The sequence below is a fragment of the Pleurodeles waltl genome, chromosome 4_2 (assembly GCF_031143425.1).
Source record: "Pleurodeles waltl isolate 20211129_DDA chromosome 4_2, aPleWal1.hap1.20221129, whole genome shotgun sequence".
Classification (NCBI taxonomy): domain Eukaryota; kingdom Metazoa; phylum Chordata; class Amphibia; order Caudata; family Salamandridae; genus Pleurodeles; species Pleurodeles waltl.
Window position 1 is genome coordinate 415,153,452 of NC_090443.1, and position 27,454 is coordinate 415,180,905.

The following is a 27,454-nucleotide window of genomic DNA, read 5'->3' on the forward strand; positions in this document are numbered from 1 at the left end:
TACCCCTTGGTACTCACTACAAGCCAGTCCAGCCTCCTACACCCCCCCCCCCCCCCCCCCAATAAATGTATTTTCAGACAGATAGTTGGGTACAGATTCTTTGGATCGGGCATGGTGACATGACTGTCGAATTTCACCAGGAATGTTTAATTACACACAGACAAAGACACACATACATGCTCTACCTCTCTGTTTTGAAAGTGCTCAAAAATATTGATTATTTCACAATATATTGTGTTTTCTCCCTTAGTATACCTATCAATCTGAATTTCTCTCCCTTTCCCACTGCCTCTTAGGCCCCTGTCACGCACCCTGCTTGTTTTATAATGTATTTAAACATTGTATGCCAGCGTGATTGCTCAAAAATCCGATGCTCTACGCTCCCCTTCCCCCAAGCCTTACTGACCAAGCTCCTCCCCTGATACTTCTGCTGTCTCGGAAGACCTCTGCGGCAAGACTTCTTCAGTTAAATTAGAAGTCTTGTGTAGAACTGTTAACAGAGCATGGGCGTGCATCTAAATATAAGTAGGAAGGGCTCCTAGACTGTCTTCTTCGGTTGGCAGTAGCAGCAGAGAAGACACCAGTGTGAGCTAAAAGAAATCTGTCCACCACTAGTTCCCAACAGGAACATCATCAGTGGCACTTAAGACAACTTTTCTGCTAGCTGGATTCAAATTGTCTTGATAGCTGTCATGCACTCAAACAGCATCTTTTCTCCATTGATGGATGAAAACTCCATCCCAGCAAACAAAGACTGTGGGGACAAAGTGTAAGGGCGGGGGCACAAACCAAAGACAACAACATTACAAATAAACAAATATATTTAAAAAACGTACCTGACCCGCCACATCGCTGCCGCGCTGCTCTTCTGCCGCCACTCACTGCAGGCACAGACTCTCAGCCTGCCCTGCGGCCAATCCTAACACTGCTCTCATGCTGCTGGCAGCATGAGAGCAGTGTTAGGATTGGCCTGAGCGCCCTTGCTTTGTGCTCCCAGGCAGACTGGGTGCCTGTGCCTGCTGCCTCCAACCTGGCAACACAGCTCAGGTTGGAGAGAGCTCAGTGCGCATGTGTGTTTGGCCATCCTGAGATGACCGGCCAAACACACTTGTGCACTAAGGGGAGTGCACACCACTCCCCCTCCACCCCGTCATCCCCCATGGCCCCGCCCCTTGGAAAATAAAAACGATAATAAACATTGTTTATTATCGTTTTTATTTTTCAATGTGCAGGTGCTGCTGCTGGCGGGTTGGGGGGGGGGGGGGTGACGCTCTTTGGCCATAACGCAGGAGACGCTTCTGGCTAAATCAGCATCACAGAGACATCATAGAGGTGTGCGTTCCTCTTGCCTTCCTTACAGAGCCGCTGTCAACCCTAGCACTGCTTGGATACCACAGCTGCAACATGAGCCAATCTCTACATCATATTACTTACAGCTTCCAACTCTGGCCTACCACACTAGTTTATATTGGGCTGCATATCCCTTTCAGTCCCCAAACGTTTCCCAATCCAGATTCCTATATTCTCCAGCTATTTTGGAAATCACCTTCTGAAAGCGCCTGTTGTTGGTTGTGGGAGTTTTTCTGCGGTTCATAGAGAGGAAGAAATAGTTGTAGCCTGTAAAGGCGATTTGGTTCCTTAGCAGGTACATAAACCAAAATAATGGGAAGCCTATGATGTTGGGTGTTCAGTCTGAAGGGTTTGGAGGGATGAAAGTCAGTTCCTTGGGTCAATTAGGAATGAGGTATAGGGAGGAATAGCAAATTAGACTCATTGGCTGTGGGCCAAGATATATGTCTGACCATGAACTGCAGCCCTTCATCTCTTGGATGGTCTGAAGTTGTCTTTACCATGTCACCGTCTGTAATGTGACTCCTACCTCCCGTTTACCTTGTAGATAAATGCTGGTGACTCACAAGCACGCAAAAATGATGACTGCGCTTTGTAGGGCTACTTTAGGCCTCCTGGTGGGGGACCACTTGAGGTATGCTGCTGGATGTCTGAGGCTTCCAAGTTCTCCCCTTCAGAATTAATGTCATGAGGAGTCAGCGGTCAGAGTGGTTGTGGGAACGTTTCAGGGCTCTTGACCCCAAATTCTCAAGCAAAAAGACCTACCTATAAGTTAGACCACTTCAATTTAATATAGCCTCTCTCTTACCTGTACCTCCCTTCAACAGATCTAGTACCTATTGAAACTCCTTTTCAGTTCAGAGGGCAAAGATGTGGAACTCACTCCAGCAAGAGTGAGAGCAACATGCAACCATCTTGCATTTTGGAGAGCGCTAAAACCCTGGCAGTTGCCACGTTTATCACTAGTATGTTTTAATCAACTCCTTAATTTGAGATATCAGGGTGTGCAAAGCTTGTATTTTGACTTTGTTCCTCAGTAGATATCCTTCATTACGAGTAGCCTGGAGTGACATATTTTTGGGATACCGCTCTGAGCCAGTCTAACATTCCTAGCTTTTTGGGATACCGCTCTGAGCCAGTCTAACATTCCTAGTGTCTCCAGGCCTTAAATTACCAGGTCTGCAAACTTCGTACCCAATAATTCTAGGCCTGAAATTTACACCAAAGCAGGGGGGGCTATAGGTTCCTAACTCCCAATACCACTACCCTAAAAAAAAAAAATCTTTCCTATACATTTGTCTCCTGCTAGAAGCAGCTTATAAATGTTTGCAAATTTGGGCCTGTTATTTTTCAGAGAGCTGGAAAATGTGCATTTTGGACCTGTGATTGCAGTGTTATTACCCATTCTAGGGGGAATAACTTGTAACCCCTAAATGTAGGTGTTCAGGATACCAAATGCCCAGAGTCTCTAACTCAGGCCGGTATCTGCGCACCTAATGCAAGATACATCTAAATAAGGCCCTTTGTGCGTAAGCGCTGTAATGCCACCAGGCCATGTTCAGAGCAAGTCTTCAAACCTTCCACGACTTACTTGTACCTTCCACATAAGCCATTCTACAACCAACACCCAGTTCAATCCTGCACTCGGACAGGACACCCTGGATCCCACCGCAGATTGGTGCACTTCACGCTCTCATCAATGCTATATGAATATTGCAAAGCAGTGCAGCCTTGGTGGCTAAAGTCTGGTGCGATTGGAGAATACATTGGGTGGGGCAACTAGGGAGAGGGGAATCCAGACTGTCGAGAGTTACTGCTGCTTCCAGGTGCCAAATACACGATCATAGGGACAGAAACTCATTCCAGGAATTCCATTCTTTTGGAAACTCTGAAATTCCAACTTTTACAAGCTGATCATGTTCTGCCTCTACCACGACCACCTGCAACTCTCTAGCATTACATCCGAGATCATGATGTCACCCACACTCAAGGGGCCACGCCTGCACAGACCTTCCTTTGGAAGATCCCACAGACCGGAGGTATAAGATTGGTCACATCAACCATCAGCAAAACAGTAACTTAGCTACACATCAAAAACACATAATAGCCCGTTGCTGGTACGTGGTACACTAATGAGTTCATGGAAAATAATAAACACTGTTTCACCGCATAGTTATGAAGCAGTTTAACCTGTGCTCTATAAGTCTGAAGGAAGCGTTTCTGTCTCCTCTTAAGAGCCTGCTACTGTGACGGCACACAAAAAATGGCACACACAGGGCAAAGCCCATCTGTGATCGATGACCATCTCTGAGGCTCATCGCTCTTTGGCTGACTGACACATTTAAAATGACGCTGCCATCAGCGGAAGACATTATCCTGGGCTCTACCTGACGTCATTGTAGTGTATAATGTGGACGTTCATTTGTGGAAGTTTAAGAACACCCGTTTATATAAGGTTAGGGGAGGGGTGCAATGAGTGTGACGGGTAGTGATGTGTAGATTATCACAGGAATTCTTTTTTTTCTCCTGCTAAGTGTGGCGAATGGTTACTCCACATGTGTCCCTTGTCGTAATATCTAATTTTATAGCTGTTTAAGTTGTGTTAATTTCACAGCAAGGTTACCGGAAATTAAAGAAATCATTAGTCAACTCTCAAACCATGATACTTGTGTTTTTCTGTTCGTTGCCTGCATTCTTGCTAAAGAAGAGTTACAACGTGAATGTTTTTAGGATATGTAGACTGGCTCTGGCTGTATTATAAAGATGAACGTAAATCGGGAATCCTCCGAAGCGCTCAAGGCCCGGTGTTTGTGAAGAAGTCTCCCGTGACGACCCGTCCTTGGAGCTTAAAGTCCTTTCCAGGCTCACGTGCCTCAGAGGCACATCTGCTGCTCGCACAGGTGAAGGTCTCCGCCCGCCCCGTTGAAGTGGTGTTGGGCATCCGTCGCCACCTCTCTGATGTTTCATCAACATCTGAGAGTCTGGATGCACTCACGTGTCTCTGCCTCCACGAGGGCTGTGTGCCTGCGGGCCCAGGAAAATGACGAGGGCGCCCTCTCTGGACTGATGAGTCGTGCCCTCCGCATACCCGCGAGGTGCAGCCGCCATGACCTGGTGATGCGTATCATTGACTCGAGAGTGAAGTGCATCCTCTTTCGGCTGATAAGGCGGGTCGTACTCGGACTGGTGGGGTTTAGCATTCATGGACTGAGAGGGCATAACTGCCATAAAACGCATTGCAATACGAAATGCGGACGAGGGGGCGCATTCATGGATATGGGAGCCAGGTTCACAACATTATTGGCGGGGCCCGGGTCACATGACCCATAATTTGAACTTTAATTGAGACAAATTAGCACAGGAGCTCAGCAGGCTTCTCTGCTTGTGAACGGTCCACACTTCCTCAAGCTGGATTCGGGGGAGTAGAGGGAGGTAATTCCCCACCAGGTTGTCCACTGAGGAAAAAAAGGATCAAATACTATAGGGCTGAAGGCTGCAGAAAATCATCGCCGATGTGAAGTAGGAAGCCTCATGCGAACAGTGGTATGTTCCAATTGCTCTTTATTCAAAAGACATGCCCACAGTTTCTGCGGAGTCCTCCTCTCCTGGCGTCCTAGCAGCAGCTGACCGACCGGTCGCTGCCAGAAGCTACGAGCGTCCGACCATTCTACTGCTCACCTTCTACATTCCTTCAATTTCGCCTCTTACAAATACATTTAAAAGCACAAGTTTGTTTCGAAGCCATGTGGTCTGAGAGGACACTAACTAACTATTCTGGTGTTTTCACTATGCACCAGTGAATTATGACAATTCACAGAAATTCACCCCATATGTCAGGAGTTACCTTCAGTGTGCTAGGACCAGAATTTAACCACGGTTATCTCCCATATTTTAAGACTTTCCTCCATTATTGCAAGGACATTTTGCCAAGGGAAATTGCAAGAATTAAATACACAATGTGGGTGCCAGAGCTTTTTCATAAATATACAACATATTCCATGGTTACCCCAAAGGTCAAAATTTACCTATGGTATGCAAGCACCAACCTTTTGCCATAGGTGCCCCCATACCTTGGTGCTCTCGCTTATGCCAGGAAATACCTCCAATATGGCAGCCCTAGTATATATTACCATGGATACCACTATATGCCAAGAATTTTATCCCGTATGCCAGGGCCTACGTTTGTACATTTTTCCATGAAAAACAATGACACGCTCTTCCCAATATGCTGTGGGTGCCTTCTCCCATGAGCCAATAATCACCTCCAGTTCTCCATGACCAACAGTACACTTGCAGGTATAACACTCTGCACCCACATACCTTCACTGTCACATACACTGGCTCTCTGATGCGCACTCTGGCTAATGTCATTGGCTGTGCTTGTTTCCATGTATTTGAATGAAATGGCTACTCCCATTAAAAAGGGGAGCAGAGTCTGTTTGATTTTACTGCATGTCAAGCAGTAACAGTGGTGAAAATGGAGTAGACCACCTTGTAAAATTAAAACAAAAAAATCTCATCCTGGTGAACGTAGTGTGTGTGACTCCTTCACGATGTCCTATCTTTTTAGCCAGCAGCACTGTGCATTTAGGATTTTCAGCCCCTACGTACATTGTTATACAAAATTACACATCCCAGGATGCAGTGATGTGGTGCCTGAAAAAAGTGTCTCCAAGACAATGGGGCACGTGGCAACTATGCACAAATTTGTAAAAAAATAATGAAGATTTTGCTTGTGTGATTGTTTAGTGAATGGTGAAGGTGGAGACTACATTTCATGTGCAGGTGTTACAAGTCCAGTTCTAGGGGGTATTCATTTGCAACCCTCTTAACAGTGCAGCTTCCTTAAATCGTCACTGCCCAAAATAGTGAGAGTACCATGTGGTGTGGACCCCGTTGATAGCCTCTTATACGGCCCCCACCCTTCCTATGGTCACACCGTATGGCAGCAGCAGGTACTGAGTTTCAATTGAGAAGATAAAAATTGAAGCTTTGCTGCTTGTGCCGCTATTCCCCAAGCAGAGTCCAGGCTTTGGTGCCCTTTCACAACCCCCTGCCTGCTGAAATATTGCTGGGGCTTGAGCCCCAGTGGTCCACAGAATTTGACAGTCATGTTCATAGGTAGTGCAAATGGTTTCTATTTACTAAAGACCTGAAACTTCCCTAGCTGGACTTCAGTAGCTGGAAAGGTATAACCTTAAAATGCTGAAGAGGTAGTCCTCCATTTACTTGAAAGGCATTGCACCCTTGGCCTAGTCAGGCATTTCCTCCATACACTTGTTAGGCGTATACTCCTTAAACTGTGAGACATAACTTCCATGGGTGATGAGGAGAAGCCTCCATGGACTGAAAGTTCCACCTTTCATGGAGGAAGTATTGTGCATGGACTGATTAGGCATAACCTCCATTAACCGAAGATTCATCCTATACATGGACTGGTGAGATGTAATCTTCAAATACCTTGAGGCATAATTTGCATGAGGTGATGAGATGTTTCTTCAGTGAGAGGTAATCTCCATCGACAGATGGGGTGTTACCTACATCTTGATATAAGCAGTGTCCATGCTTTGATAAGGCAATATTTATGCATCATTTAGAGGAATTTGCCCATCCATTGATGATCTTTCAAAGATGTATACACGTATTTTGAAGAGATAGGAATTCCTTTTGAGTATAGTCCAAGGTTGCTTTCGTTGCGTTGAAAAATGAGTGTATTTCTTTGGCCTTTCAGCGGGGAACCTACTGTTCAGGGAGTGTAAATTAAATGTCTGTAATGACTTGGTAAGACTAAGGCCCCTTGGGTTCATGCCTTTGATGCTCAATATTTGCCATGAGAATTCCCCAGAAAATATCTGCATATGTCTGAAACAGGCCGCGATCAAGTTGTATGCCAGGTTGAGGTTAAAATTGCAGGATAAGAAAGGACAAACTTCACTCTTTCCGTTCAGTAACGAATTAGTGTGCTCTGAAGGTGCTGCACAGAACTTGCTTTATTAGAGCTTTCGGTGGAGATACATGTTTTATCAGTCGGTGGGAGTAGACTGCTTTCTCTGTAGAGTGCCATGTTTAGTGCAGGGCCTGCTGATTATTGCAACCCCAGTGTATACGATTGGCTGGGCATCTGAGACTGTTTGATATGCAAGTACTTAGGCCCCCACTGGTTCTACCCTTAAATCCATAAATCCAAGCCGGGAGAAGGATCAGAACACCACAGTTCTTGAATTCACACTGTATCATTAGATAAAAAAGAAAGAGTCCGTGTCCTTGAGAGGTAAGCCCGACTACATTACATGAGAGCATTTTTAACGGTTTGCTACAAACATCTCCTCCTTGTCTAAGTTGTTTAATATTGTTACCCCCACTGAGTGGCAGTTTTATACAGTGTCATTGCTAGCCAGCACCAGTCTCTTTCCGAAGAGTAACATTTCTTTACGCTCGATTGCCTCCCTGTTTGAGGGTTCCAACTGATAGTTAAATCAACAGTACCTGACAAGGAGGGTATGCAGCCCTGATTCACCTTGAGAATCGATCTTATAGTGGTTTCATATAACCCACTTCAGCTGGTTTGGTCATTATAATGCCCCATTCTGTGAATTGATCCTTGTGTTTCCAAACCCGATCAGCTATTTCGGGGTTAGCCCTAGTTACTCTTGTTTATTTTTTGCCTGCAGTTTTGGATGCCTCCACAAACTCGATTGTTTTCATGCAATGGGAGTTTAAAGATTTCAAGTCTCTACAGAGTATGTCATGCTGCCTCTTTGAGTTACATTTGGGTGTCAAATGAATGGATTGTACGTGTGTGTCAGCTTTACTGTCCCATCTGTTGAGCCGGGATTCGTACACTAGGTTTTTGACAGAGCTAGAATCTTGGTGGACGTTCTGTTGCTGCGTGTAGGGTTTATTCAAAGGGGATTCCCCCTTAGACGCTGGGAGCACTTGAAACAGGGCATTAAGGTTTTCACGACCGTTATCTGAGGCACAAACTGAAATGGTTGCGTATTGTGCTGGACAACTTTCTCTTCCCAACTGCGTCTTCCCTGTAAGTTCCTCTGTATTGTGTGTAATTCGATGGAGGCAAGTTGTGGGGACCTTATTTCTGTCACTGTGATGATTGTACCCTTTGGGCTTTTGAAGTGGCCACGTTGCACGTTGCTGGCCCAGTAGTGGCCGTATGTGAAGTTTGAAACAAAGTAGAACATGGAGCTGACTTTTCGTGCACATAGCTAGCCGTATCAGAATATGTGGCTTTGTTTGGTTTGCCTAAAACACTTATCACAGGTGGTGGATCCACCAGTATGCGCTCTTCACTTTCCAGCTCCTTCAGGGCTCTCTCGGATATGACAGCCTTCACCTGCTTATGAGATATTGGGTACATTTTTGCAGGATGATCACTGCCAATGGAGCTGTAATTAAGAGTATTGATTCTTAATGCTTTATGTGCTTTGGAAAGTTTCTTTTTTTTGCTTTTGAGTTAAGCGTCTAGGCAGCTCTGGTGAGGCCATGGGGGAAGCTTCCCGGCAACCAATTATTGGTTGTTAGCAATTGGTTCTGCAGTGCTGTCAGTGTCTGTTTTGTGGCCGCTGGTTGACAGTTTGTCTCTTGTACTCAATCTCTTATTTTTATTTTGGGCCAGAAAATCAGATACATTTTTCTTTACATTTTGCATCATATTATCAGCTGAAAAGTTTGAATAAGCAGACTGTAATCTTCACAGGAATCGGGAATGAAGTTACTTTCCCAGGTACGCTTGCAAGTTTGTCTGTAATTGAGCAGCAGTTACACAAATATTGGGCTGCTTGTGATTCTTTTATTATTGAGTTGAATAACGAGCCGAAGTTGCTAAGTCTTGAATCCATTGAAATAAAAGAGTAGCCAGCATCTGAAGGAGGTCAACTTGAATCTCCATTTTGTCTGACTGCCAGTTTAGTACTGCAATAGATGCTTTTCAAGTATGACAAAGAGTAGAAAGAGTCCTGTTTTAATCTGTTAAACTTGCGCTATTAGACAATGCGTTAGAGATAAAAGATTTGTTTGAAGATAAATTAAATTGTATATAGAACATGAGTTACAATTGTATGATGCAGGGAAAGCAATGTCAGAGCCATTGACCCTCTGTATATGAGGGTTGGGAGATGGGATGTAATCATTTTGTACTTGGCAGGTGTGGCGGGCACATCATGCTGGTTGCCATGAGTGTAGGGTGCATGATATTAAGAAGATATCATCATCATCTTTGACAGCCGCGCACCTGGGGGCGGCACTGATGGCTGTGCCCTCCTGGTCTGAAGTTTGGTCATGCATGATTGCCTTCACCACTTGACATCTGGGGACACCACGGCATCGAACATGGGTGTGCGATGCCCATCACAACAGACTTTGGTGAAATGTGGCGAAGCCAGGCGGACCAAGTTTACCTTTGGCCTGGTAGCCAGAAGGCAGGTGCAGGGAAAACCAGCAGTAGCCCCAACGGTCCATTGGGGCTCTGTTGCAGGGGCAGAGCACTGGACGCTTTGGCCTGGGGGTCCTTTTGAGATTGTCACCGCCACTTCTGTTTTTATAAGTCGTGTAGTGGCTTCAGGTGTGGCTGAGAGCTTCTGGAAAACTAGTTTGATCTGGTCCACTCGAAAATTGGACACTTCGTGGGAGCATTTGAGCATCAATCTCATCAAGGGGAATGTTGGGCCAGCAGAGGTTGTGGCACAGCAGATCGGCAACCTTGAGTAATCTGAGCGAGCATTTCTTTCTGCAGATCATGCTCTGCGCAGGCGCCAGTGGGTTTGCAAGCAAACATAGAATATGTCAGTGAATTCACAGTAGAGGTTGTGGGCTTGCCGCAGTTTGAACTTTTCATAATCTGGGTTCATCTGAGGGTCAAAATATGTGTAGAGGGCTGCAATGGTACCATCATAATCATCGTCTGCACTGGTCCCTGGAAGGTTTCGGAAGAGATAGAGAAAGATTGATTCTGCCACCAGTCTCCTCTGTGGTTTTAAAGTATATTCAGGCGTGTACCCCACATGCGCCAGCAGAGGGAGGCCGTCACTGTATCAGTAAGCTCGCTGAAGAGAGGCTGCCGATTGGATGTACCATCAACGGCCTTGGTGGGCATGAGGCACTGTGGCAGGTGCGCCATCGGAAGGGTCGAGCTTGGGCCTTGTGGTGTTGCAGCTTGCACGTTTGCCTGCTGTTCTGTGCTCATGGAGGGTGGTGGTTAGCTGCGGGTGCCGAAGTGCCAGGGACATATGCGCACCAGGCTGAAAAGTGTGACCCTGGTAGGGAATTGGTGCAGACAGGGCAATGAGGGCAGGTACTTACTGTGAAGGTGTGGTTGACCAGGCACTCAGGTGACAGCAGTGGGCGAGGAGCCGGAAGGTGGGGCTCTGTGTGGCCATCTTTCAGGAACTGGGTGGTTGCCGCTGCCGGTCGCATGCCAGCACAGGATTGGGGGAGGAGCCAGACTTGCCAGAAGAAGAGTAAGTGCGGCACGGGCGGACATGCAAACTCAGCTGGCGGACACGGTCTATGGAAGGGCCGCATGCCGTGGGCCCTAAAAAATAGAGGCGTGGATGCTGTGAGCGTGTACAGCGTGTCGGCGGCTGGAGGGGAAGGCGGAGTGCGCTTGACACATCAGTGGTAGAGGAGGGTGCTGGAATGCCATGGGGTCAGCTTCCCTTGTTGCTGTTGTATCCCTGGATACGCTCAGGGCACATTAGCGCATGAGGCCTAACGCATGCTGCAAGGGAGACTCATAGCCCATTTAGGGTACATGTTTGGTGGGCTACCTAGATGGGTCCCTCCACCATTCTCCTTACCACGCACAGCAACCCCCAGTATTTATTGATAAAAGAGGTGACCAATGGGAATGTTCCACACAGAAGGCGCATTCCAGGGATGATACATGAACTTCCCCTTGGTGCTAGCTGCTAGTGGTAGCCCCTGTACGGCACTACATTCCTCCCAAAACATGGACACACAATGAAATTACAACGTATGTCTGGAGCCAGTCTAAGCTGGGGTCACTGGAATACAACATCAACAGGCACCAAATGAAGTCCGAGTTAACAGAGCACACAGTCTGCCAGCCTGAGCGATGGCGGGGGATTGCGCTGCAGCTCATACCTGGTGCTGGTAGTGCGGTCTGCGTTGGGCTCGGTCGGTGCTGGAAGCAGGTCATTCAGGGGTTGCTTCAGTGACGAGGTGTGGGCTACTTTCTGGCCTGGCGGCTGTGCTGGGGTCAAAGTCTTCTGCTGGATGTTCAGATTTGCCTATGTCGAGCTTGGGGTCTGGCACCGGGGCAGGCGGTGGCAACCTGGGGTGGTATCACTTGAACGCAGATATGTTTTGAGTGATCTCCTCAGACACGTGTCGGGCGACGAAGAAGGTGCCTTTGCGCCGCATGATGATCCATGGGTTGGGTTCAAAGGACAGCCTGAATTTGCTTCCTGGTGACCAATCCTTCACCAGCACGTTTGAGGTGTGAGGTTATGGCTCGTCGACGGCGGCTGGCACTGGTGTTGTATCATCTCTGTTTTGTGTAAGTTGCTGCCTCGTCGATCGGATGCGGTGTCCAGTCAGGGTGATTTGGAATGGAGTTTCTGACCACCTGCCCCATTGAAAGTTGTGCTGGGGCACACCCGGTGGTAGCATGAGGGATCAGTTGGTAGTTCCAGAGAAATTAGTAGATAGCCAGCTCAAGGGCTTGCTGGCACATGGTGGAGATCCTGATTACTTTATTGAAAGTTCTCATGAATCTTTCAACTTCCCCGTTAGCTTGGGGCCAACGTGGAGTCACTTTCTTGTGGGTGATCCCCATTGATGCCAAGGTATAATGCGATTTCTTGGCCTTGAAATAGTGGCCAGTTGTCTGTTTTTTTTCCCTTTCATGAGTACTTTGGTGGCTATGATTTTTTCAAGTTTAGGGATAACTTCGTTGGCTGTCAGAGACTGTAGCACTTCCACTTCAGGATATTTTGAGTAATCGTCGAGGAGCACGAGGGCATGTCGGCCATCAAGGAGGTTGCCAATATCCATGCTGACCGACACCCAGGGTTGGCTTGGCCCTCTCACAGTTTGGACTGGAGCTGAAGGTCTGGGACTCGCAGTGGCCTGACACCACTCACATGATCTCACTAGTGCCGCTACTTTTTCGTCCATCAACAGGAACCACACTTTGGCCCTTAGTCTGTTTTTTGTTTTATTACCATCCCTTGGTGCCCAGCGTGGGCCTGCTGGACGGCCTGATCCGTGAGGCTGGATAGGACTCCCAGACGATCCCCTAAGAGGTGGCATCGTCCTGGGTCGTCAGTCATTTCTTTGCGGACATGGTGGAGGCTTTCCATAATGCGTCTGGCGGTTGGATCGAGCTGTGGCCACTGCTTCTTGAGTACGTGCCATTGATTGTTTCACACAGCACTGAGTGCCTTTTGAATGCACTCATCTCATAGTGTGGCTTGGCGAAGGGTCTTGGTGGAGATGGGGGAAGAGGTCTGGACCTTTCTGAGACATATCTCATGTACTTTTCCATTTCTTGAGCTTAGTCTTCCTCTGTCGCTGCCCTTGGATGTTGAGATAGGTAGTCAGCTGGGTTGTTTGCGCCGGGGCGATATTCAACACGGCAATTTTATTCCTGCAGTTGGAGCATCCATTTTTTGATCTGGGGGGGGGGGGGGTGACTTCGACACGGTTCCTTTGAAGAGGGGTATTAGAGGCTTATGGTCTGTCTCGACTGTGAATTGGTGGCCGTATACGTACAAGTGGAAATGCTTACACCCGCAGTGCATAGCGATCACCTGTTTTTGTGATCTGTGAGTAACTTTGTTCCTTCACAGTGAGGGACCTGCAAGCATACACCACCGGAGTCCATTCTTCTTCCTCCTTCTGTTGCAGTAGCACTGCTCCAAGACCTTTTGGGCCTGTGTCTACTGCTATCATGGTGTCTTTGAGTGGGTCAAAATATCTTAGGGTCGTGTCGACTGACAACGCATCCTTAGTGACTTGGAATGCAGCTTCTTGCTCAGCCCTCCATGTCCAAGGCGCCGCAGCTTTGGTGAGGTCCTGAGTGGTTAGGTCAGTATGGTGAGGTCTTTGATGAGCCTATTGTAGTAATTTACTGTGTCTAAAAAACTGCGTACTCCAGTCACAGTGGTCGGAGGGGCTGCTTCTTTAATGTTCTGGACCTTGGCTGGATCGGGGTGATTCTGTCGGAGAAGATGTATCCAAACAAGTGTAGCCTGTTTTTTAGGAACTCGTACTTGTCATGATGGAGGGTCAGGCCTTATTCCTGTATTCGTTGTAGTACTCTTCTCAGGTAACATTGGTGTTCTGTGACAGTTCTGGCGTGCATGAGAATGTCATCACTGAGATTCACTACTCCAGGGAGGCCAGCGAGGAGTTTGTGGATCACATTTTGGAAGACTTTCAGTGGCTGGAGATGCCAAAGTTTAGCCTGTGATATCGTCTTAGCCCTACGTGTGTCGGAAAGGTGGTTATGTAGCAGGATTCTTCCCCTCGTACTAACTGGTGATACCCAGATCTGAGATCCAATTTCGAGAACCAGCAAGCTCCGCTTAGCTCGCCAATTAGGTCATCCCAGATCTGAGATCCAATTTCGACAACCAGCAGGCTCCGCTTAGCTCGCCAATTAGGTCATCTATGGTGGGGGTGAGGTGTCTCTCCCTCTGGATGGCAGCATTGGGTAGCCTCATATCAATGCAGATCCTTACTTCCCCAGGTTGTTAGGGTTTTCTGGCTACCACAATCAAGGACACCCACGGCATGGGACCTGCCACCATCTTCATTTTGCCTGCGGCTTCAAGCTTGTTCAGTTCTTTCTCTGCTTGTGGCCTCAGATAGAAGGCAATGCAGCAATGGATTTTCCTCATATGGTCAGTGGTGTGTTCTGTCCATATGCAAAGACTCACATCTTTGTTGGGACTAGGGTTGGAAGAGACTCCATTGTGTCATACATGTCCAACAACATGAGGTTAATGGCAGCTCCTCTATCAACAACTGCTGGGTTCAAGTGATCTCCCACTTGTACCAAGCACATAGGTAAACTTTGTGACACTTGCAGCATTAGGGATGCTGTGCTGATCGTGAGAATGTGTTGTATAGCATGTTGTCCTTCATCGTCGTCATCCATAACTCTGTTTCTGGCCTGCGCTTCAAAAACAGGGTTCAGAGTTGTTTGGGGTGCGCCTCTTCATTGTGCGGCAAGCTTTCAGGAAGTGATTCATCTTCCTGCACCCAGCACATTGTTTTCCCCTCGCCAGGCATTCTGCTGGGCGTTGTGCTGACCCACCCCAATAGCCACACATTCTGGGTGCTGCATTGTTCTTCCTGGGTCTAGGCTTGCTGGGTGTCGTCGTAATTGGGTTGACTGGCTCTTCTTTTACCGGCCTCTGCAGTGCAGCTTTCATTTGTGACGCTCTGGCTTCAGAGAGTTTTGTCCTTCCTATTGTTAGTATGTCTGCTAATGATCTTCCAGACTCCTCAAGGATCCTCTCTCGTAGTTTGGCTGAGGCACATCCTTGAATTGTTTGCCCCCTAATTTTCTTGTTTTCGTTGGTGAAGTGGCAGGTGCTGGCTAGTTCCTTTATCCTCATGTAAAAGGTGTTTGTAGGCTCCTCGGCCTGTTACTGCTCTTGTCAGAATATGAACTGTTCATAGTCGTGTTGGTCATCGGCTCGAAGTGGTGGAGTGGGTGGGGCTGCTCAGCAGTTCAATGCGGCAAGCAATCCGAATGTGGCATTCACTGGCCCGGAAGTCTTGATCCCTGTTGGAGCAAATATGGCTGTGTGGGTACGTCACTGGACCTTCGTTGCCAGTGTTATATCGCATGATACGCTTGAGGCACATTAGCGCATGAGGCCTAACGAGTGCTGCAAGGAAGACTCATAGCCCACTTAGGGTACATGTCTGGTGGACTACTTAGACGGGTCCCACCACCACTGTCCTGGCCATGCCTAGCAGCCCCCGGTATTTATTTATTACATAAGGTGACCAACAGGACTGTTCCACACAGAGGGCGCATTGCGGGGATGATATATGAACTTCCCATGGGTGCTAGCCGCTGGTGGTAGCCCCCTGCGCTGCGGTTGCATCACTGCACGTGCGACACAACTGTTGCCACTGTGGTGTGGAAGGTTACTGTTTCCCCAGCGCATGCATACATGGCTTCAGTGATGGCACAGGGAGGCAGGGTGTGCTTGGTAACTCACTCCGCGCTAGCTGCACGGGCAGGGTTCTCTCCTTTTATTTAAATCACCCATGACCTCCAACTTGTGGTCAGGGTGCATCGTGTCACAGCATCAGGCGTGCTCCCACGCTGTACTACATATTGTACTTGTGAACAGGAAAGGTCTCACTCAAGTCGTGGTTATTGGATAAATCTCACCCAGCTTACAGTAACAGATAACACTGTCAAAAAATGCTTGAGACCCCAGTGCCATCTGTCCAACATTTCACACCCTCAGTTCATTCCGTATCCTCGGGCCGATTCACTTTATCACCTGTAACTAACTGTTTGAAACCTGCACTTCTTCCTGGCTAAGCCGTTGTTGGGGATAGTTGCTAACCGCTGCCAGAGACTGGTAACCAACGACTGAGTGACAGTCACCACATGTGCTCCTTTTCTCCAGAAAACGTACTGAAAGGGCCGTTGTAAGAAAAGGCTAGATTCCTTCTTTGCACGTGGTGGGAAGACCGTCCTGCAAGAGGGCCAGTTTGTGTAGTCTGGAGAGAGTCGTTCCCGTTTCATATGAAGTTACCAGAAGAAAGGCTGCCCTCTGTCACTGCTTCAGTGGATATTTGAAGCTTTCACCCAACAAGTCATAAGCCCTGCCCACTGCAGGTTGTTAGTGTGCAGCTGCTTTGCATTTATGCACATTTGGAAGGATTTTGTCTTCTCTGCTCAGGTTCTTCTCAGGAAATATCTCTTAAAAACTATAAAGGCCTCTGCATCAGCCCGCAGCTCGATGATAAAATTTAGCTTACTTTGAGCTTTTGAACAGCTGCATGTGTTTTATTCTAACCATGTGCCAAAATATCATTGTAATATTGACGAGGCATATGTTTCGCCTTATGTTATGCTACGCACTTTTGGCATAGTGCATGGTTCTCAAATTCTTGGCCACTTGGACTTGTGTAAGTCTAACCTGCCGGTGCTTAGTGTATACACTGTAGGCATTGTTAGACTTTTGACTTTGTCTGGCACGTGTTACGTGGTTTTTAGTTTGTGTGTGGTTGGTGCTTCCAATAGAGAGTGCTCCGAACATGGGGAAGATATTGGGGGTGTGGATGAATGATATGACAAATGGTTGTGATTGTGGGGTCCGTGCCCATGAGAGCACTGAAGGGGCTTATGGACCTTGAAACCACTTTCCATCCAAACCCAAGTCTGTAACCCGTGAGTTGAGGAACTTAGACTGTGCATTGATCCAGCAAATGTACAACTCGACAACAATGCCTCATTGTTGCCAATTGCTCACTCCAGTAGTATAACACGTGGCTTACACACAAGAACGCTCTGACTAACAACTGAGCACACTAGAATGCTCTACTTACTCTCACTTAATGGTACTTGTGGTTCTTGGTGATTTTAATTTCCATCTATAGGCCCTCACCGTTAAAGATGCGGAATATTTAACTGAATATATGCTAAGTTTTTATCTCATACAAAGGGTCCCCACCGCCACCCATTCAGCAGGCCACATTCTTGATGTCATTTTCACTAATAGTCCTACACTGTCATTTATGTCTGACTTGCCGCTGACTTGATGTTACAATAAAGCTTTTTGTTTTCTCCTTATAAGATGCTGTGCAAAACAATACTAAGAACTAAGCCTCTGCAAATGATTACATTTCAGGCATGGCACAAAACCATTGGTAATAAGCTGACAGAAAGCCTGCTTAGCTACTCCACCCAATCTGGTTGATGATTTTTAATTATAGCTGCATCGATTTACTCCACTTGGATCAGCAGTGCTGTTGAACAGCTAGTCCTTCTAAAAACTTTTAAAAATCACGTAGAGACAAACCATCAGCCCCTTGGTACTCGGCCAAATTAAAGTTACAAAAAATGCAGCAGGCAAACAAATATGGAGGAAAACTTACAGTCCCCATGAAAGAGATAAATTCAGACAATGCATTGCAGAGTATAAAGCTATATTGTGTCTAAAATATATATCTACTTCTTTTCTCAGATAAAATTAAGACTGCTAAAAATTCGGCCAGAGAGCTATTCAAAACGGTTAACACTCTGGTAAACATCAACAATAAAAACACCTCTGGCCTCAGTCAAGCCTTCTGCAATAAGCTGGCCGACTACTTTCAGTCTAAGCTAAACAATGTTTACAATGAATTCTTCTCTAACATGCAACTGAATACGAGTCTTTGTTTGAAGGCCCGATTTTGATACCAGAGCCTTTTACAGATTTCGACCCATTGTCAGTAGAACTGGTAACTAAGCTTATTGAATCCACTAAATCTGGTACTCCTATTGGTCCTTGTCTCCCAAAAATCTTGCATCTTGTGCCTGGACAATAACCATACACCTTACTACACTTCGAAACAGCATCCTTAAATCAGGCTACTTCCCTAAAGTCTGGAAAAAGTAAAGAAACCTTCATTGAATCCCCCTGAAGTTAGTAGCTATCGCCCTATCTCGCAATCTCCTTTACCCGCTAAAATAGTACAGAAGGCCTTGGATATTGAACTTTCATCTTTTCTGGCTAGTAACCCATTGCTTGATTGATTCCAGCATGGTTTTAGGGGTAACAACAGCACAGAATCCCCCTTGATTGTAGCTACTGAGAAAATTGGAGAGATAATTGACAATGGTGGCAGTACTGCCCTCATTCTTTTAGACTTGTCAACAGCTTTCGACATAGTCAATCACTAGGTACTATATGCTTGTCTTGGAAGATTAGGAGTCAGTGATTCGCCCGGACTGTTTTAGGCTTCTTTCTAGCGGGTCGAAACAATTGATTCCTCTTGGTAATTTTGACTCTAAGTCCTTTTCTCTTCCCACTGGAGTACTACATGGCACATCGCTTACCCCATGTTATTTAATGTGTATGTTACTCCTTTGGCAAAGCTGATTCTCTCCTTTGGGTTCTTCACAGTTTCCTATGCTGATGACACCAAGCTAGTAGTCTCTATTTCCACCGACCTGCTCAATGTAGCCAAATGATTTTGCAATTGTATTGGGTAAATGGATGAAAGAAAAGTGTCTTAAGCTTAACTTGGGGAAAAAAATAGGTTCTTTTTTTCAGGAACAATACCTCGTTCTTGTCCCCCATTTGGTAGCATCAGGATCTTGGAAAGTGTTCCTGTCCAGTGAGGAAAGTCAAAAATCTCAAAGTCTATTTTGACCATAGGTTTACCTTTCACACTTGACAGAGGGCTAGGCATGCTAGACTTATTGCCATATTATCATGCTTGAAACTTAATAGTAAAGGATTTCTAGATATATGGTCCAGACATTGACCCAGCCAACAGGATGAAACTCTGAGCCTTGGCATTTAAATAACCCCTTCCCTTCATATATGGTGATGACCCCAACAACCAAGGGGTGCTGGGGGGCGGGGATTGATGGGGAAGGGAAGTGAGGCATACAGAATGGGAGGGCAAGCTAACTAAGGAAACCCTGTAATGTGTTGGCATGCGGTTCCCTCAAGCATAGACTCTACTGGTATTAAACAAAAGGAACAAGCTCGGTTTAGCCACAATAGGGCCAGTAGTAGCCAAAATCTCTTTGAAAAATTTCTCTGAACTGCAATAGGAGTTAGGCCTGCCACAGAACTAATACCTATATAATCACTGAAGGTGTGGGGTAGTAGGGAACCGAAGGTAAGACTGGGTCAGTCTTATATCGGTGTCCAGTATTGGTTAGGTTGCTTTGGATCCTAAAGCAGGGGAGTCATTGTTGGAGAATATCCAGGCAGGGGGGTGCTGTGTTGTCCTACAGGGGAAGGGGGAGTTTCCCTTACGGACTAGGTGGTCTCACACACATAATAGTGTCATGCTTCATCATATGACCACCTAGCCCCACCCAAGCAAGATGATACTGCTTGGGCGGACTCAACCTCTTGGTTAAAAGAACCAGAGGGAGTACTGAAATTAAATTGAGTGGATAGTTACTTAGATCCAGATGAGGTGAGTAATAAAATTACCAAGCATGTCACCGATAGTTGCTGCTAGTTTTAATATAGGTGCATGCTGGTAAGACTAAAAACAAGGGGAAGAGGCTCGTTAGAGAGTAATGTCTCCTGGAGTCTAAAATGAAAAATGGATGACCAACATGTTTCTGCCCTCACTAGGTGCTGGTAGGTCAGGGGCATTCGTCAGGGTCGGAGCACACGCAGTAAGTGGAGTGCTCAAAGTGGATAATGAATGGCCTACCTGAACGGGTAGTTCACGGTGGGGTAGGTCTGTGATAAACAATAAATAAACCACAATTTATTCAGAAAATATTCAGAGTGAGAAAAACCGTGGCAAACCACTGCAAGGCACACAGCAAAAGGTGAAAACATGTAAAAAATGTAAAAGGCAATCACACACGCATGCAGATGTGACTTACCAAGGGGTAGGGGGCGATTTGCCTCTGGTCTGGCTAATGCCGGGGAGGGGTTTTCCCTTGTAGTCACACTCTGAGGAGATTAGGCATTTAAGTAGGGAAGAACGAGGGGAAGAAGATAAAAATATATATAGAGAAAGGGCAGAACATGAGGGCACGAGGGAGACCCAGAGAGGGAAGTAAGGATAGACAGGGAAAGCAAAACAGGGACATAGGGAAGAGAAAAGGGAAAGAAAGGGGGGGGGGGGAAAGGAAAGGGGGAAAAAAAGGGGGGGGAAGAAGGGGGAAAAAAGCAGGGGTTGGCGGTTGGTGAAAGAGAAAGGAAGAAAGAAAAAAAGGGGGGAAACAAGGGAAAAAGGACAAAGAGAAAAGAAAGAGGAAAACAGGAAAAAGGAAAAAAAAGGGGGAAAAAAAGGGTTGCAGCTAGGCAGTAATGGAAGCAAAAAGAGGGAAAGTAGGGTAAAAGAGGTGAAAGAAAAAGGACAAGAAAAAATCCAAGGGGCCAGGGAGGCCAACACTTACCACTCCAAAGGGAATACCATGGGGGGTACCTAGGTGCCGGAGCCAGGCTGCTCTGGTACTGACTAGAGGGCTGATCTGCCATTTATGTCGATCAACAACCAATAGGCAAGAGGCTGGGGAGCCTGGGGGCGGGGGCTGGTGTAAGGATTGTCAGGTGTGCCGGGCGTATTGTCTAAAAGACTCCCGGTTCTCAAGGAGTATTGTTGCCACGCCCATAGACCGGCCGCGCCCCCGTGCGGGGTGCGCCGGTGCTTTAATGCGGGATCCGCCCGCGGGACCTCTGTGAGACCGAGGCCCGCGGGAGACGTGCTGATAGTACGTGATGAGGATGCGGTGCGGCTGGCAGGCGCAGAGAGCGTCCTGCCGTGACGCGTCGTCTACGCTCGCTGGACTCTGGGAAATTGAGTCCCGTGGAGCGCGCCTGTAGTTCTGCCTGCCAGGCGGGGTAGAGAAAAGATGGGGCGGGCGGCGGGAGCCAGGGGAACAAAAAGGGAAAGAAGAAAGAGGGGGGAAAGGAAGGGGGAAAAGGGATAAAAGACGAAAGGCTAAAAGGGGGGGGGGGAGGGAAAGAAAAGGGGGGGAAAAAAGGGGTGAAGCCAGGGGATAAAAAGGGGAGAGAAGGAAGGGGGGGAAAAAAGGAAAGAAAGGGGATAAAAAGGAAGGCTAGAAGGGGGGGAGGGGGTCGGGGGGGAAAAACAGGGGGGAAAAAAATGAAAGAGGGCAAGTGGGAAAGAAAAGAAAAGAAAGAGGAAAGACAGAAGGAAATTGAGGAAAGAACACAAGGGTCGGGGAGAGGAGACAGACGGGATGTGTGAGGAGAGGAGAGGGTATCAAAAGAGGGAGAGCGACGAGGGGGGGGGGGAGAAAACAAGGGGAGAAGGACCGGGGAAAGAGGAGGGAAAAGAAGACAGAGAACGAGAGAATAGAGGGGTATGTGCAGAAGAGGACAGGAACAAGATGTGAGAAAGAGAGAGAAAACGAGCGACAATAGCTCTGATGACAGGAGAGAGGAGATTGCTCTGGTTAATAGGGGTATTCCCCTGGTCAAAAATAATAGTAACAAGCGAGTGGGTAATGGAACACACAGAAGGGCATTAAAAGGCCCCAGGGGGGGGAATTTTTTTTCTTCATATGGGGAGGGAATCATAATGGTATCTAGTCATCAACCTAAAGATGACCACTGGATATTGTCATTCAATCCTCTAGTGTCTGTGTGCAGCCTCCATATCCACCTCTGTTCATATAGGAATAGTTTGTTTGGCATTGATTGTTGTTGATTTCAATTGGTCCAACACCACCCATTGCATGTGGTCAGGATGGTGATTATTGGAGATATAATGTTCAGTGAGTCTTGTGGCATCTCTTTTGCAACGGATGGTGCTCCTATGTTCGACGATGCGTGTGCCCACTTTTCTCGTTGTCATCCCAATGTATCTCTTGTCACAGGGGCATGTGATCATATATACCACGTTTTTGCTGTTGCAATTTGTTAATTGTCTCAGTTCCCAGGGCGTCTGTAATCCTAAATCAAGTGTAAGGGTTTTCTTGGTGAGTGCGCACACGCTGCAGCTGCCGCATGGAAAGTGTCCTTTGGGGGGAGGAAGGTCCCAAAGGGTCCTTTGTCTACTTGTGGTAGGGTTTACCCGTGGGCGTGTATGTACGATCATATCCCGAATACTTTTTGCTTTTTTATAGGCATTCAATGGGATCTGAAAGGGAAGACCCCCAGAAGTGAGGATTTTCCAGTTTTCATTTAGTATCTTTTTGATCATATTAGACGCCGGGTTGAATGTAGTCACACAGATCAATGGGTCTCCCTTATTGGCTCTGCTGCTAGGATGCAGTAGAGTGTCCCTAGGGCTCACACGAGCACGTTTATCGGCTCTTCTCAGTAGATGGTCCGGGTATCCCAGCGGTTTCCTTTCTTGACTTATTAATAACAGAACGAAATGGCTCGCTGGCAACAGAAGTATTCTACAAACCCACTGATCGAAACACTCTCCTTCAGTTTCAGAGCTTCCATCCACGCTCACTCAAGGAAAACCTGCCAGTGGGCCAGTTTCTCCGTCTTCGGCGGAACTGTACCGAACTAACGGATTATAAAAAACATGCGCAGCAGCTCACTAACAAACTTCGAGCAAGAGGATACCCGGAGCATCTACTGAGAAGAGCCGTTAAACGTGCTCGTGTGAGCCCTAGGGACACTCTACTGCATTCTAGCAGCAGAGCCAATAAGGGAGACCCATTGATCTGTGTGACTACATTCAACCCAGCGTCTAATATGATCAAAAAGATACTAAATGAAAACTGGAAAATCCTCACTTCTGGGGGTCTTCCCTTTCAGATCCCATTGAATGCCTATAAAATAGCAAAAAGTATTCGGGATATGATCGTACATACACGCCCACGGGTAAACCCTACCACAAGTAGACCAAGGACCCTTTGGGACCTTCCTCCCCCCAAAGGACACTTTCCATGCGGCAGCTGCAGCGTGTGCGCACTCACCAAGAAAACCCTTACACTTGATTTAGGATTACAGACGCCCTGGGAACTGAGACAATTAACAAATTGCAACAGCAAAAACGTGGTATGTATGATCACATGCCCCTGTGAAAAGAAATGCATTTGGATGACAACGAGAAAAGTGGGCACACGCATCGTCGAACATAGGAGCACCATCCGTTGCAAAAGAGATGCCACAAGACTCACTGAACATTATATCTCCAATAATCACCATCCTGACCACATGCAATGGGTGGTGTTGGACCAATTGAAATCAACAACAATCAATGCCAAACAAACTATTCCTATATGAACAGAGGTGGATATGGAGGCTGCAAACAGACACTAGAGGATCAATGCCAAAACAAAACTATTCCTATATGAACAGAGGTGGATATGGAGGCTGCAAACAGCACACTAGAGGATTGAATGACAATATCCAGTGGTCATTCTTTAGGTTGATGACTAGATACCATTATGATTCCCTCCCCATATGAAAAAAAAAAATCCCCCCCCCGGGGCCTTTTAATGCCCTTCTTCTGCGTGTTCCATTACCCACGTCGCTTGTTACTATTATTTTTGACCAGGGGAATACCCCTATTAACCAGAGCAATCTCCTCTCTCCTGTCATCAGAGCTATTTGTCGCTCGTTTTCTCTCTCTTTCTCACATCTTGTTCCTGTCCTCTTCTGCACATACCCTCTATATTCTCTCGTTCTCTGTCTTCTTTTCCCTCCTCTTTCCCCGGTCCTTCTCCCCTTTTTTTCTTCCCCCCCCCCCCCTCGTCGCTCTCCCTCTTTTGATACCCTCTCCTCTCCTCACACATCCCGTCTGTCTCCTCTCCCCGACCCTTGTGTTCTTTCCTCAATTTCCTTCTGTCTTTCCTCTTTCTTTTCTTTTCTTTCCCACTTGCCCTCTTTCATTTTTTTCCCCTCTGTTTTTTCCCCCCCAAACCCCTCCCCCCCTTCTAGCCTTCCTTTTTATCCCCTTTCTTTCCTTTTTTCCCCCCCTTCCTTCTCTCCCCTTTTTATCCCCTGGCTTCACCCCTTTTTTCCCCCCCTTTTCTTTCCCTCCCCCCTCCCCCCCCCTTTTAGCCTTTCGTCTTTTATCCCTTTTCCCCCTTCCTTTCCCCCCTCTTTCTTCTATCCCTTTTTGTTCCCCTGGCTCCCCCCGCCCGCCCCCGCCCCATCTTTTCTCTACCCCGCCTGGCAGGCAGAACTACCTGGCGCGCTACCACAGGACTCAATTTCCCAGAGTCCCGCGAGCGTAGACGCCGCGCCTCCCGCGACGCGTCACGGCAGGACGCTCTCTGCGCCTGCCAGCCGCACCGCATCCTCATCACGTACTGTCAGCACGTCTCCTGCGGGCCTCGGTCTCACAGAGGTCCCGCGGGCAGATCCCGCATTAAAGCACCGGCGCACCCCGCACGGGGGCGCGGCCGGTCTATGGGCGTGGCAACAATACTCCTTGAGAACCGGGAGTCTTTTAGACAATACGCCCGGCACACCTGACAATCCTTACACCAGCCCCGCCCCCAGGCTCCCCAGCCTCTTGCCTATTGGTTGTTGATCGACATAAATTGCAGATCAGCCCTCTAGTCAGTACCAGAGCGGCCTGGCTCCGGCACGTAGGTACCCCCCCATGGTATTTCCTTTGGAGTGGTAAGTGTTGGCCTCCCTGGCCCCTTGGATTTTTTCTTGTCCTTTTTCTTTCACCTCTTTTACCCTACTTTCCCTCTTTTTGCTTCCATTACTGCCTAGCTGCAACCCTTTTTATCCCCCTTTTTTTTTCCTTTTTCCTGTTTTCCTCTTTCTTTTCTCTGTCCTTTTTCCCTTGTTTCCCCCCTTTTTTTTTTTCTTTCTTCCTTTCTCTTTCACCAACCGCCAACCCCTGCTTTTTTCCCCTTCTCCCCCCCCCCCCTTTTTTTTCCCCCTTTCCCCTCCCCCCCCCCCCCTTTCTTTCCCTTTTCTCTTCCCTATGTCCCTGTTTTTGCTTTCCCTGTCTATCCTTACTTCCCTCTCTGGGTCTCCCTCGTGCCCTCATGTTCTGCCCTTTCTCTCTATATATTTTTTATCTTCTTCCCCTCGTTCTTCCCTACTTAAATGCCTAATCTCCTCAGAGTGTGACTACAAGGGAAAACCCCTCCCCGGCATTAGCCAGACCAGAGGCAAATCGCCCCCTACCCCTTGGTAAGTCACATCTGCATGCGTGTGTGATTGCCTTTTACATGTTTTACATGTTTTCACCTTTTGCTGTGTGCCTTGCAGTGGTTTGCCACGGTTTTTCTCACTCTGAATATTTTCTGAATAAATTGTGGTTTATTTATTGTTTATCACAGACCTACCCCACTGTGAACTACCCGTTCAGGTAGGCCATTCATTATCCACTTTGAGCACTCCACTTACTGCGTGTGCTCCGACCCTGACAAATGCCCCTGACCTACCAGCACCTAGTGAGGGCAGAAACATGTTGGTCATCCATTTTTCATTTTAGACTCCAGGAGACATTACTCTCTAACGAGCCTCTTCCCCTTGTTTTTAGTCTTACCAGCATGCACCTATATTAAAACCAGCAGCAACTATCGGTGACATGCTTGGTAATTTTATTACTCACCTCATCTGGATCTAAGTAACTATCCAGTCAATTTAATTTCAGTACTCCCTCTGGTTCTTTTAACCAAGAGGTTGAGTCCGCCCAAGCAGTATCATCTTGCTTGGGTGGGGCTAGGTGGTCATATGATGAAGCATGACACTATTATGTGTGTGAGACCACCTAGTCCGTAAGGGAAACTCCCCCTTCCCCTGTAGGACAACACAGCACCCCCCTGCCTGGATATTCTCCAACAATGACTCCCCTGCTTTAGGATCCAAAGCAACCTAACCAATACTGGACACCGATATAAGACTGACCCAGTCTTACCTTCGGTTCCCTACTACCCCACACCTTCAGTGATTATATAGATTTCTTTAGGGAGGCGGTGTGGGCTAGCAACACTCCCAGTGCTCTCCTTTTGTGTATTTACAGAACTAATACCAACACTACCTGCAACTTCATGCTCTAAGTCTTTATACCTTGTCCACTACAGACATAACACCTTACTTAACCATTCTGTATGCAAAAAATAATGCATTCAAAATTGAATGGGGGTGGCGATCTCCAAAATATACAGCTAGATAGTAAAAAACAAACTTACCATACTCCTCAATAACATTTTGGAGATTTTTCTTATCCTTTTGAAATTGAACATTGCACATTTGTGGCGAGAAAAAGAACCTCCCTTCACAGCCAAATGGATGGCCAGCCTAGATACATGTAGGTTATTGAAAAAAAAAATCTATAAATTAGGTTGGTGCCCCCCAACAACGTCACAAGATTTGAGGCGAACAGCTACAGTCTCGAGGCTACTCAGAATCAGTGACTTCCTAGACAAGTATGCTAATTAGTACCTTAATTATACACTAACAGATGCTGTTAGTATCTCACGAAATGTTCACAAACAAACTTTGCAATGTGCATGACTTGCGGTAGATAGTGGGCTTTGACTCCTACCAGAGTACAACTATCGCACCTCATGTTCTGGGTTGTTTGGAGTGTCATTCTGCCTCCTGAAGTGCTTGCTTTGTAATCCCCCAGGAACTATTTTACCTCTCAGATGTACACTGGATCATTACACGTTACACTCTTCATCACCTATAGGCACTGTACACAGAAAACATTTGTTTTTCCGTTTTTGATTTTCATTGTAGGACTTTCAAATATTTTAGTCTGGACTAAAAGCTTTGGCAATGCTTGTTTATTTACTGAAATCGTGATAATCATTATGTTTTACTTTCAGAATTCAGCACATCATGGCGCGGACGCGAAATCTGGAGGGGGATGCGGATGTGCCGTCATCTGTGGTGTTGGCGATTGTGGCTTCCGACTCCACCGTGGTGTACTATAGGCTGACTGAAGGGCTTGTGATGCCCGAGCCCCCGGATCTGATCGAAGATATTGACAATAAACAGTTTCGGAAGAAGCGACGGAAGCTTTAATATGGACGTTATTAACTCTTGTAGGCCCTGCACATATCCTGTAAAATGCATTTGTTTGAAAGTAAAATTATTGCATCTGATTTCTAGTTACAGAGTGGCAGTTGTGGGATTGATATTGCAAGGTTCTGAATCACATTACCATTTCGTGTTTTTTAAATTATTTTAGTAAAATCGTGTACGTTTTCTACTTCAAAGAAACGGGTTCTATGTTTTCTTTTCTTATTTTCACCACCGTTTTCCTGTAAGCAGTTCGAATCGTGCACACAATCCCAACCTTGCAAGTTTACTTGACTTAAGTTGATTACATTTGTTTATTTCCGAGTTCTGCGTTTAACAAATCTGTTTATGCTCATGTTTCGAGGTCATGGACAGCAGTGTCCCGAATCCAAACTCCTGTGTTCCAAAGCCCCCTATCCCTTGTTCTGACCTGCCAAGACAATTCCAAATATTTGGGGCCGAGCTGGTTGGGC

The 27,454-nt window shown here is 46.9% G+C and overlaps 1 protein-coding gene across 1 annotated transcript in view; it reads left to right on the top strand.

Annotated features, from left to right (window-relative positions):
* TSEN15 (tRNA splicing endonuclease subunit 15) overlaps positions 1–27,182 on the top strand; it is a 144,080-nt gene extending 116,898 nt beyond the window's left edge. The window contains exon 4 of the mRNA XM_069231630.1: positions 26,786–27,182. Within this exon, the coding sequence (XP_069087731.1) occupies positions 26,786–26,984 (199 nt within the window). The 3' untranslated portion in view covers positions 26,985–27,182. The remainder of the gene's footprint in view (positions 1–26,785) is intronic.
* Positions 27,183–27,454: the final 272 nt, after the last annotated feature.